We start from the raw sequence: 13,533 nt of genomic DNA on the forward strand, positions 1-13,533 counted from the left end.
TAGGGATTTCTGTGCATAGGGGACTTTCTAGTGTAACAAAGAGGCTGTGCAGCAGTATGAAGAGGAGAAGTCATGGACAGTGTCCAAGGAAAGATAGCTGAATCAATGAGGAAGGTAAGTATTAAGGTGCCCATACACCTTGCGATTTATTGTACGATAATCGCGGGAAATCCCACGATCGTACCATAATCGCAAGTTGTATGGAAGGCGTGCAACCAATTTTACTGTAGGGTCGCACGCCTTTTGTCGAACCAGCATGCTAGAAACCCCGCCAAGAATCGTACGATTGTCGGCTGGTTACTAGCCTGCTCACTCGACAACTGCGGAACGGGCCGGTGTGCGCACACGGACACTGCCCGTTCAGCATTGCGGTCATCGGACGCCCGCCCCTCAGCGGGGCGGGCTTTCGATGATCGCAAGTACGATCTGCCTGTCCAAGATGGGCAGATCGTACAAGCTTTTAATTAGCTTACGACCATCGCAAGACAAAAGTCTTGCGATGGTTGTAAGGTGTATGGGCAGCTTTATACCAGGTGCACTGCAGTTTAGGGATTAGGTGCCTTTATAAAAGGACTACTTCACTGAATGGTAAAGGAATGAATTAGGCCATGGCGCATACAGTATATGCAGTGTAACAAGAAGCCAGGTGGGACCTTTTCGGAGAAAATATCAGTGGATCGGGGAAAAAGGTAAGTATTCTCCATAATGGACTCCGCTCAGGAGAGTGGGAGGATTTATTAAAAGATTACTTCAAAGGTAAAATTGTCCTTTTAAATATCACAGTTTCTCTGACCACATCATATTTTTCATTTTCTTTTACACAGGAATCACTGTCCCCTCTGCCTTTTCTGCCGTCTACTACCTGGTTTTTATTGGCTTTTGCACATGGTGGGCCTGCCACTTACCCATTAGCTACATTGGATTAAACACCCTTAGCGTTATGGTTGGCTTTTTTGCTGGAGGTCACCTAATCTGTCTGTATGGCTACCAAACTCCATTCATCCAGGACCTCTTCCCTCCAGGAGAGCTGTGGGCAAGGTTTGTATCACATTGCTTGTAAATAATATTGTTTGTGCTATGTTAGCTCAGTAGCCTGTACATATTATATTTTCTTTAAAGTGATGGCTTAATTACAGTATGTTAAAGAGGTCGTTCTGACAGTAGGTGTTAATGGCAGCGAAAGCTAACTCAGCACAGCCAACCCCACCTTCACATGAAACTCTGCACCAAGGGGCAAACAGCTGTCTGACTTTCTTGCTGGGTAATGTAATGAACTGACATTCTGATTTATGAGAAGTAGGAAGGTTGTTTTAGCCACATGTGCTAGGACCACATCGGGCTGTGGTTACAAATGTACATTTACAAAGCTATTTTTTAGAATAAATGGGAAAGGTTTAGCACCTCTGAGATTTCTATTATGGATACACCGATACCAAGTACCGTACTCGGTACAAGTACATGTACAGATACTTTTCCAGCTCCAAGACTAGACTAGAGAAAAATTCAAAAGTTAGGAGGCAGCTGTCATTTTTAAGGAGCATACAGGGCTCCTGGGATTTGTGCATCTCTGTTTTAATGTATGATTTTTTCATTTTTTTAAATAAATATATATAAGGGATGCACCAATACCATTTTTACAAGTACTGATACTTGTCCAAGTATTCACAGATACAAGTACCGTATTTGCCGGCGTATAAGATGAGTTTTTAGTCTTAAAAACATCCCCCGAAAATCGGGGGTCGTCTTATACGCCGGGTACACAATACAATGTACGCTGGATGTGTGGTAATACTGTATGTACGGTAGCTTTGGCTACATACAGTATACCGCGCTGAGCCAATCACGGCGAGCGATATATTCTAAGTATTACCGCACATCCAGCGGGCTGACTGATTAGCCTCCCTGGCGGTCTGATTATTTTATTTTTATTTTTTCGTTTTTTGGTCTATTTTTTTTTTAAATTGCCGCCGGTTGACGCGTACGCTCGCAAGGGACAGAACCCGGAAGATGGAGGACACATCAGGGATCGTGGACAAGGTAAGAGACTGTAATCCCGAGTGTGGCTCAGGGTTACCGCTTATGGTACTGAAAATTAACCCCGAGCCACACTCGGGGATTACCGCCCTGGAGATTAGTGGGTGTATTTAAACATTATTTTGGGCTATACTCGTCATATACGACGAGTATAGCCGAAAACCTATGTTTTAACAGAAAAATTAGGGGGTCGGCTTATACGACCAGTTGCCCTATATGGCAGCAAATACGGTACTGATACATTTTTGTTTATTGTCATGTGACAGTTTCTCTAAAACAATACAGACTAATGATTTCAGGACAGTGGTGGAGCACCAGAGCTAGGTCCCAGCTGCAACCCCTGCAACCCTGGTAGTTCTCATGAAAATGCCAAGTATCGGCACTGGTACCTGAACATCCCTAATTTCTATTGCTGTCTGTAGACCCTATTAGGGAGACTTCTTTGCAAACATTGTCCCCAGAGACACAGCAGGAAGTGAGTGGAAATCTCTCCAACATGAGGAAGATCCGCCTCTGATAGTCAACTCTGAATAATGCTTCCCTGTTCCAAGATATCCTCTCTTCTTTTACTATGGCAACTGTAAAATTTTGGATCCCTCTCTTTTGCTTTTCATGACAATGGCCCTCAGGACAAATAATGAGGTTCTATCTCCCCGGGGTCACCGATGGCGATAAAAACCTGACATATTTTCAAACTCTTCCCCACTCAGTCCAAACATTGAAATATTGTTTTGGCTGGAGCTATACTTTGAATTATGCCAAGTCACACATCCTATTGGCTTGCTTCCTTGCCACTACCTTTTTGAATTCTAGTTCTGTGTCCTCTAATTATGTCACTGGAGTAGAAAGTACAGGTAGAGAGATTTCAGGAAATTCTCCTTGAGAAATTATTGCAGATACGGCTTTACAAAGCAGACTTGTTAGTAAATGCCCAAAGCAGACTTGTAAGGTAATGGCCACCCATTGGACACCTAAGTTCACTACAAACCAGAAAAGAGGGTCCTGCATGTGCTTTCCATGCCTGCGGAGCCCTAAAACTGGGGCACGCTGTTATGGAATTCTCCTAAAATCAAGCTCAGGGTTATGTCTGAAGGAGGGAGTGGGGCCATATGTTGACATCTGGAGCAACTCAAGATTTGTATAGTGAATCGCACGGAAGAGCATTTCTTCTGAGACATTTAAAGTAGATGAAAACCCAATCTTTAACATCTTAATGTAATTAAAAATGTAATTGTCAAGATTTATAAATCTGCAATTTTCACTAAAGTAATACTTGGGTCTCCTATCATGGTGGTCCTATACAGACATTTCCTGTTATATGGTTGCAATGTTCTCTCCCTGACTTCCAATTGCTAACCTGTGCGGTCACCTTGCCACATGCAATTTGTGGGGATTGTTAGTGGCTGTGACCATGGTGTGGTCCACTGTTGTACCTATCAGGAAGCCGGCCCAAAGCAATCCCATGCAGCCGCCACTATAGACCTGCAGGAAATCCACATCAGTGAGAGGCAACAAAGGGTGAAAAAAAAAGATAACTTCGAACAAAACATGGCAATTTTTTATGACACAGGAGGAAGTGAGGAGAAGCAGGAGAAGGCAGGAGAAGTGAACAATCTAGGACAACATAGCAGATTTGGAAAACTTCTCCAATTCAGCTCACTTTCCAGTTCAGCGATGTTGTCCTAGATTGCTCACTTCTCCTTCCTTCTCCAAACTCTTCACCCTTTTGTGAATAACCCTGCTAGTGTTTTAGCAAATGAGATGTCCTTAAATCGGGCTTTTTATCTGCTTTTAACCGGTCGCAAATGGTATTCATGCTTACGTATGCAAATATTGACCTTTTTGCATCCACATTGCCCCCTTTTATGTGTGCTTCTGTGTTGGGTAGGAGATGAGTGAGTAGGTGGGATGGACCACTGATAGTGAAGTGGAGGGCAGCCATCTGCCTATTGGCATTTCAGAAATGCAGATGAAAATTTTTACAACGATCTCTACTTAGATCCTCCCAACAACCCTCAAAGTCAACTGGAATATATTTTTTTTAACGAGACTGGTTACCGTTAATTTTGGCTTGGCGTTTCGCTTTACCCATGTTACGAGATTGTGTGCATGCAGTGTAAAGTTTGTACAAGTCTTCTGAGGTAACAAAAGCTTTTTTTGTTGAATGTGTCTTTGCGGTGCAGTCTCTCTTTTATAAACCGGCATTAGACAAATAAACAAGCAGGAACTTTTTATTAAAATTGTGCTCATGAACGACCGAACATACATAACCGGAATAACAAAAACAACTTGTCAGTTCTTGTGCAATGACTTCGAAGAAGAGGCAAGTGTACGAAGGAGAATATAACCTTGTGTCCATTATCTGCTAATCTGTGACTAATGGAAGGGAATGTAGAGACTGAGCATTTATTAGAGGAAACCAGCATTGCGATCATTCACTTTTTCCAAATTTGAATTTATGATGTCATACTTTTCATTATCCAGGCTGGTAAAAATCACCAATAAATATTTGTGCATTACAGTATACTTTGCATTTAGCCATTATAGCGGTCACGGAATGCTGCTTTGGCACGCAGGCTAATGTATAGGATCACCAATACAGTTTAAAGCTGAACTCCAGGCAGATAAGACTCAAGTCTTTGCAGCCCTGTACAGGTTAATACATAATTAAATGTTTTATTTTTGAATGCAAGCAGTGTAGGCAAGTACTTGAGAGAGTGAAAAGCAGCCAATCAGGTGTAGTTCACTGCAAAAAGCATGCTGATAGGCAAAGAGAATGACGCAGCGATAAGCTTGTTAGCGTGCTGCCCCTTCTTTCACTGTCTAGTCACAGGATAGACGGGAGGAGACCCGTTGATTAACCGCTTGAAGACCAGGTGTTTAGATCCCCTACCTGGCCAGGCCATTTTTCAGTGTTCAGCGCTGCGGTACTTTGACTGACATTTATTCCGTCACGCAACGCTGTACTGAAATGAATTTTATACCATTTTTTGGGGACAGATAGAGCTTTCAACGACCAGTTACATCCAAGAAGCTCCCGGCAGGCCGTGTATACACAGCGGCTGGCCGGGAGGTAGTTAAAGAAATTCATGTTTTGCCCTGCCAAACAGGGCTGTGCTCTGAAGCAGAGCTGTGTATAACTCAGGGCTGGACAGACAGGGCTAGAAATCGTTTAGCCAGAAAAACAGCTCTCATATATGTATCTGTGAGTGTTTTTATTCATCCAGGTCATGGTATATCTGTAAAAAATAAGTCAAGGCAACTGGACTTGCTGTATTTTTCCTTGAAGACGTTTCACTGGTCATCCAACCAGCTTTCTCAATTCAGAATGATTTGTACAAGAATTATCTCATATATGTAGTTGATCAGTGCAACACTAACCAGTTGAGGGCTTTAGGTGTATGGCTCACACTCTAAACAGTACTTTGGGTGCACACCTTCTGCCCTGTTCCACTCCTTCTGACCATCATGCCCAGTGTTTTATATAGTGTTCAGAATGCAGTGTTTTTCCATGGTGGTGTGCATTGCTAGTTAATAAGCAGACCTGGCATTTGGGTGCAAGATCTGCTTTAAAAATTAGTTCAGTATACACGATATAGGCAATAGGTTGTGGGCACCTCACCGCCCTACCTATATGAGTTGTTTGCCATCCTAATCCAAAACCATGGGCATTAATATGGAGTCCCCTCCAACCTTTTGTAGCTATAACAAAAGGGGGAGGTTTACCAGAAGATTTTGGATGAGAAGACCTGCCTCTGAATCAACCTTCCGATTCATCCCAAAACTGAGGTCAGGGCTCTGTGCAGGCCAGGTTCCTCCACTCGTCAAACCATGTCTTTATGAAGCTGGTTTTGTAAACAGAGGCACAGTCATGCTGGAACAGAAAATCTTTGTATACTGTAGCATTCTCCATGATCTTCACTGGAAACACCTCAACTCAACAATTTGAAGGGTTGTCCACATATTTCCGGCCATATAGTTAGTGTAGGTGTCATGGCCCATTTAGTGTACTTTGAAATCCAACATAGATACAGAAGTACTCATGGGTTTTGCAGTGAAGCAAAGTCAAAGCAACAGCATTTGATTGACAACATTTCGACGGAGCTCAATCTGTCTTTATCAAGAATATTAAATATATCTGAGTAAGTATTGGTTATTTAACACCTCAAGTGATGGTTTAGAAACCAATTTAATTTAAATCTACTCATGCCAGGAGGTACTTGAGATGACGCAACAAAAAAGCAGAGACCCTTGGACTACCTGGGATAACGTTCATAATGTAAATTGGTACAGAACACATTCAAATAAATCTAATTGCGAGGAGATTGAGCTGTAATAGGAATACGTTTTAATAAGTGGGCTCTTCTTTTGTTGGTCAAGATGTATATTGTCTCATTATTCTACAGCCACTGTCCTGACTCCCATCTAGATGTACTTTTTTAATTCATATGTCTTTCACTACATACTCCAGCCCTGGATGGTTTGATGACCTCCTTGAAAATAAGCATTCATTATGATGAGGCTTGATGTTTGCAGATTTATCTTTCAACGGATCTTTCCCTTAATAGGACAAATAACAAAAGACCTTTTATTACGTTGAAAGCTGTGGAGCCCTTGGTCTGTTTGTAATATGATTTTCAAGACTGAAAAAAAAAATTGAATGACATGAAAAAAATTAAAAGCAATCTAAAGTATGTTATTAGGAAGTGTGCTTTTTAAATTTGTATCATTACTATCGTTTACCCGACAATAATTTTTATGTCCAGAATCTTTTTATATTGTCGAGTTTTATTAAAGCTTAGCTTTAGGCAGATGTGAAAGATGGTTTATGGCTGACGTAGAGAAAACAAACCTTTTTGTTTTCTCAGGATCTTAATAAGTTCAATTCTGGGTCTCCATTTCTTGGTCCACATCTTACCAGGTTAGCAGATGTCAGATGTGCACAGGCCTTCTTGTATGCAAACTGAATATTGCTCATGGCTCTCTTATTCTTGTTCTCTCTGCTGTGGGAACCTGCTGTTGGGTGAAAAGTGCTCCAGTATGGAAAACTGTGTTTGTTGGCTGCCTTCTGGGTCCCTGTCCCTTGCATGTCTCTCTTTTCTTCCCCAATCTTCTGTCAGTGGCCATGTTAACTAAGGGCAGCAAAAAAAGAGATAGATGGGGCTTTTAAGGTGTCAAAAAATGCAATTAGGGATAATACAACATAGTAATGACAAAATTACATAATAAAATTACATTTATTTATTAAAAGATTACAAGATCCACATGATAAAAATATACCCGCCAGTATCCATGATCAAACAGCATAAGACCTCCCTGGACTCTGTACATGTGCATGATGCATGCATAATAGATACAATGAACTTATTTTAAACAATTACATAATAATAAATAATTTTATACAAATAGTCATAAATCAAGAGTAAGATATACTGCAAGTCTGTACTGCGTCCAGCCTTCTATGCATTTCGCCGAAGCTTCATCAGGAAGTCGGAGGTAGCATAAATACCATAAGTGGGACATTAGTGGTGAGTGGATCCGCACAGTCGGGGAGTCATCCCCAGAAACAGTCAAGGACAACAGAGAGGATGGAGAGAGAGCCGACGGCGATCAAATATGAGAAGCGCAATCTCTGCCTCAGGATATACATCAAAACGCCAGCTTCCTTAAATCGATCCCAGCCATAATTCCCCTCTCTCTGTATAGATTCCCGCCGCATTAACACGCCGCCCAACATCGGCGTGTGACCATGCAGCTAGGACTTGTTCATGTAGTGATTCAAAACTTCTTACATTAACTAAGGGCAGATTACTAGCTCTCCATTTACTTCCTGAAACTGGCACATGTGACTAGGACATGTGACCATGCACATCATCTCAGGGGAGGAAAACGCCTTTCCCTGAGATCTCGTGAGATTACAGATAAGATTTCCCGGCAAAGCTCTGCTGATGACAAGGCAATGCCAGTGTGCATTGCGTTGGAAAAGTGACGTAAGTTTGCCCTTTCAAAGCAGGAAGTGAATGCTCTGCAAGTGTAAGTATTTCATAATCACAGCATTTTACACCTGACATGTCTGTTACTATTAATCGTCATAGAGGGATGCATTGGTAGAATTTGAGTGTAAAGGTTCAGCTTTAAGGTACTTAAATGGGTTTTTGAGATTTAACTTAAATGGACTTGAGTTTAGTGTCCATTTAAAGCAGGGATGTTCAAACTCCGGCCCTCCAGCTGTGGTGAAACTACAAATCCCATGAAGCCTCTCTCTCCTGGAGTCATGTCTGTGGCTGTGAGAATCTTGCAAGAATCTTAAAGAGAGTATTGAGCTGACTGATTTACTTGCAAGAGAAGAGAGTAGCAAGTATTATTAGAGCGTTAAGAGTAGTGGAGCTAGGACTACTAGACAGAGAAAACCGTAAATAACATTCACTGTGCAGCATTACTAAACAGGAAGCTTAAAGGAGAACTATGGGGTAAGTGTTTTCCCCCATAGTTCTCCTAAGGATCACAGGAGGACACAAACACGCGTCCTCCCATAGACCCAAAGCTCAGTATATCATAAGCTACAGCTCGCGGTATACTGAGACGCCGCAGCCGGGACGGTTCCCGACAATACTGTCAAGATCCACCCAGCTGCAGGAGTGACAGCTGGCTCTGACTATCTAGAGGCAGAGCCAGCTGTACCCGCCCCCTCCCCCGTCCGTTCCGCCAGTCAGCACTAGAGGATCGGACAGGGGAAGGGGGGAATCCCTGCAGGGAGCCGTGAGTGACAGTCACGACTCTCTGCAGGGACATGATCGAGAAGTGAGCGAGCGCCGGTATGTGTTCGCTCACTTCCCGATCTACTGAGCCGACCTGTGACAGTTTCATTGTCACACGTCGGCTCGAACTAGGAGGCTGAGTGATTTTCACTTACCTCATAATTCTCCTTTTAACCTGCATATGTAATGAGCAAGTATAGCTACCTCCATGTACAATGCACTTATGATTATAATCGGAGTGTTAAGCAGAGATGAACTTAGATCCTCTATGTACTGTGGAACCCCCCACTCATCAATTCTTCCTCCAAAATGATTCATCAAGGAAGAGTTTGCATAGTTCGTGCCCACAGATCTGATTAGTGCAAAATAGGGTTGCCTGCAATAGTCATATCATATCCGCTCGAAAGAACCTTGCAAAAATATATTTTCAAGTTAAGCACACAAAGCCTCTCTTCAGAGTTGTAACACCCATTGAGTTATAGAAGTCTCAAACACGTGCACTGCCTTTCTTTAGGATATTTTGGGAATCATGTGACATTTCTTTACTTGTATAGCAGGGGGGCCCACTATTTTTAGTCGGTAGATCTCAATGAGCTCGTCATTTGAAAAGTAGATCTCCAAACGAAAAAAACACCTGCATTCAGGGGCGGGAGGGGGCGTGGTGGTGCATTGAGGTCAATGGCACCGCAGCCAGGCTTTGCAGGCAGGCCCCTCGCCCACAGTGCGATCGCCTGCATTAGTGCCTGTGTTCCAGTCCAGTGCGATCCGCAAAAATGCTGCAAGCACTATTTTTGCAGATCGCACTGGACCGGAATGAAGGCACTAACATGCCTGCGTTCCGAGTGCGGGCGATGCCATTGACTTCAATACAGCCCCACACCCCCTCCCGCACCTGAACGCAGGAAGTTGGCCGGCTTACATTCCAGTGCGCCCTACATGTCCCGGCGTCCTGTCCACCCGTGGTGCTCGTGTGGCCGACGTTGCACATGGGGTGCCCTGCACCTTTCCATCTGCAGCGTCTGACACATTCAGCCGGCAGCCGCACGAGCACCACGGGAGCATAGCCGTAGCCAGCTCCTTTTGCACCTGAGGTTAAGAAAAACACATTTAAAAAAAAAATGTTTTTACTATTTTTTATTTTCATTTTCTTTTCTTTTTTTCGTAATTTAATTTTTTTTTTTACTCTTGGGGGGGGGGATATTTCCCTTTTAAAATAGAAAAATAAATTGAGGACACAAAGTCCTCAATCTCTTTTTCTGCAGCCTCTATTCTAAATGAATGGAAAGCACAGAGGCTTCCCATTCATTCAGAAAATATTTTACTATCAAGCAGTTTCTGAATGGGGAGGAGCCTCTGTACAGAGTGCTTCTCCCCATTGAGAAACTCATGCATGAACAGGACGTGATGTAAATGATGAAGATCACTTACCATTCATTCATAATTGAGGGTATAGTTAACATACCATGTCCTCAATTATCTACAAACACTCAGCGATCGCTGAGTGTTTGTGCTCGCTCTCCTCGCTGAGCGAGCGGTGCAGGGAGGAGCCCAGCCTCCTTTGACAGCGCTGGCTGTCTCCGCCCACACACCGCTCTGCCGGACTGTCATAGGCGGCTGAGCGGTGTGGGAGGAGAGACGCCGGCCGCTCACAGCGCTCTCGTCCTGCAGCGCTCGGCCGGCTGTCACTTTCTTTTCTCCCCGCTGGAACAGCGCCCAGCGGGGAGAAAAGAAACCAGGGATGCGCCGATATATCGGTGCATCCCTAGTTTTTACTGTTGAAGTAATTTCATCTTAATTTACTGTCACAGTGACAACAGTTTCCCCAGAAAGGAAGTGAGGGGAAAATCTGCAACAAGAAAACTAATTTGGGCTTTTAGTGCTAATTTAAGTATAAGTAATTACTAAACTTTAAATGCAGACTCTTGCTCGTAGAAGCTGGCAGCAAGATCCCGCAGTTAGGCCTTGTTCGCACCAAGCGCGGAGCAGGTGCAGAGCAGTTGCAGACCGGATCAAAACTGCATCCAATGTATTCCAATGGTATTTTTTGCTCCAGCGTGCAGTTCCAGAGCAGGTTAAATAGGGCTTGCTGCAAACGCATCAAAAACGCATCAATGATTGCCTGGAACGCACTGAAAGCCCATGTTCAACTAAAAAGATGTATTTATTTATTTTTACCAAAAACGGCCCGGAACGCATCAAAAACGCGGCAGAACCCACTGCACTGCATGTGCAGAAACCTGAGCGGATCTGCTCTGCATTTGGTGTAAACAAGGCCTGAATGTTGTATGTATGTATGTAATGTTTCTGTAGCGTTTACATACATGCACCATTATTGGCCTATAGGCCGCCACTGTCCAACATGTAAATATGAACCGCGTGTAGATAGCAGCACCTGTGCCGCTTATTACATACTATTAATGTTTACATGTGGGACCTGAATGGGTGATGAATGAATGAAGGTCAGTCATTCTGTGCATGTGCCACCTCCACTGAAATAACTAATACAGGGCCGACATGTACACATCAATAGTGTGTAATCAGCAGCACAGGTGCCACTGGCTACACATTCTTGATACTGACGAGCCCATGTCAGCCCTGAGCGGCGATTAGTACAAATGTTTATATGCGTACAGCTAAAATAAAGCTGAAATATATGTCCCTGACACACACACATATATATGTGTGTGTGTGTGTATATATTTATTATATATATGACATTACATTACACTGCCATTACACTATATATATGACATTACATTACACTGCCAGGCGCAGCAGTGGGAATGGGCCCATACAGTAGACTTCCATACCTCTGTGTACAGATATGTACAGATATGTACAAAACTATAGGGCCCATGTGAATGATCCCTGACACATTGTAGGCCCCATTCACAACAGATCAGTTGCGTTGCATTACCATCTATTTTTTAACAGATGGTAATGCAAGGGCAGCAAAAAATGAATGGGCGTGAATGGGGACAGTTCACAGCGTTGCATTGCCCTATGTTGCGCTGCAAAAAAAGTATGCTCTTCTTTTTTTCAGCGCAATGCAATGTGTCGAAAACACATAGTAAAGACATTACAATGAAGTATGTCCACTCAGGACAAATTACTTTACAGCTTGTGTGTGGTAAAGTAGCCACCGCTCCAAGCTCGCTCTCCTGATGGACTACAATCTCACGTTTAGTTTACTAATTTGTATTGAGATTGTAGTCCATCACGGGAGGGAGCTTGAAGTGGTGACTACTTTGCAACACACACGGGCCATGGGGAGCAAAAGTAGCCCCCCTCCAGAAGGAAGGACAGTGTCAGTACCAATTCAGAGATGATTTGAGGATCTACAGCCGAGTGATACACAAATAAGATACATTTTTGGTAATATTTAAGGTTCTTGAATGCATTCTTAAGATTTAACTCCTGAGTTTTAAGCCACTTTTATCCAATCATATAAGGTCAGATCAGGGATAAATTCTCAAGACCCCATTCACACTGAGCGACATGAAAAATAGCGCATTTTTCCGTGAGATTTCGAGCTGAGCGACATGAGCTACATCAAGCTACATTGCACATTAATTCGCGCTACATAGCGCAACTTTTTGGAGGGACTTCGTCGCAGCTACATTGGGCTGTACCAATCAAAAGCGGTCTTGATGTGACATCATTCCTTCTATATTGCTGTGCAAAAGTTACACTTCTGCAGCATGATATCACGTGACAAGGTTGCGCAATATCGCTGGTAATGCCCGATATTGAGCGACACCATTGAGTCTATTGGGGCCAAATCGCGCAACATCCGCCAAAAAAATAGGTCATGTTCGAGCTACAAGCTTGAGCGACGAGCTACAGGCGACATTGAGCTGTGAGACGTGAACAGCTCCATTGAAATGCATTGGACACATTACATTGAGCGACATTGAGCAGAAATATGTGCGATTTTGGAGCGGAAATCACGCGACAAACCGATCAGTGTGAACGGGGTCTAAATGTCTGTAGGTACCTTGGGGCCAGATTATAATTTACATTCCCTTTTAAATGTATTTTGTTCTGTGTGGTACTCAACATTATCGTGACTTTAATGCACTTTTTGGATAACTGTGTGCAGGTCGACTATTCAATGTACGCTGTTTATAATAAAAGCAAACCGACTCATTGCTAGGGAATCATGCTTGTTAACAGAACAGTTCTCCAACTAGTGATTAAAGAAAAGTCTTGATAGGTTTCATTTATTTGCGCGCAGTTAATTATATTCACATGCAAACCAAGAGAAGGAAGTCCCCTTTTTGAAGACAACAAAGCTTAATTCTTCAGGTTCTATTATAAAGGCCCTGGACGAGACAAAAAAAAAACCGGGTTGAGACTTTAAAGCATGACGTTGTTCGTGCCCTTTCCCTGTAAAATGAGAATGGAAAAATGAAGGCTTGCCATACAGTGGAGAAATGTCAACAAATATGGCACGACACTCTCCTCGCAGTAACATCACACTTAATACACCATAAGAAGATTGGGGCATGTCATCCGCTCACAGGCTCGAGGCCTTGCTTTTATGTAAACGAATACTAATATATGGTCTGGTTTATACAATCACACAAATATGTGGAAATGTTTCCATGCCATGATTGAAGCCTAAATGCTTCAAATGACTTCTGTTGGTTTTCACTCTAATTGACGACAGCACTTCCCAGAAAAAATACGGATGGTGGGCTGTGTGACTGACTGGAAGTAAATGCTTTAAAAAGTGGGT

The 13,533-nt window shown here is 43.0% G+C and overlaps 1 protein-coding gene across 1 annotated transcript in view; it reads left to right on the plus strand.

The window, feature by feature from the left end:
• The window catches only part of PIEZO1 (piezo type mechanosensitive ion channel component 1), a 190,125-nt gene that overhangs the window by 90,301 nt on the left and 86,291 nt on the right, over positions 1-13,533 (plus strand). The window contains 1 exon segment of the mRNA XM_018566479.1: positions 825-1,038. Coding sequence (XP_018421981.1) covers positions 825-1,038 — 214 coding nt within the window.

Source organism: Nanorana parkeri, unplaced genomic scaffold (assembly GCF_000935625.1).
Source record: "Nanorana parkeri isolate BGI_ZX_2015 unplaced genomic scaffold, ASM93562v1 scaffold952, whole genome shotgun sequence".
NCBI lineage: Eukaryota > Metazoa > Chordata > Amphibia > Anura > Dicroglossidae > Nanorana > Nanorana parkeri.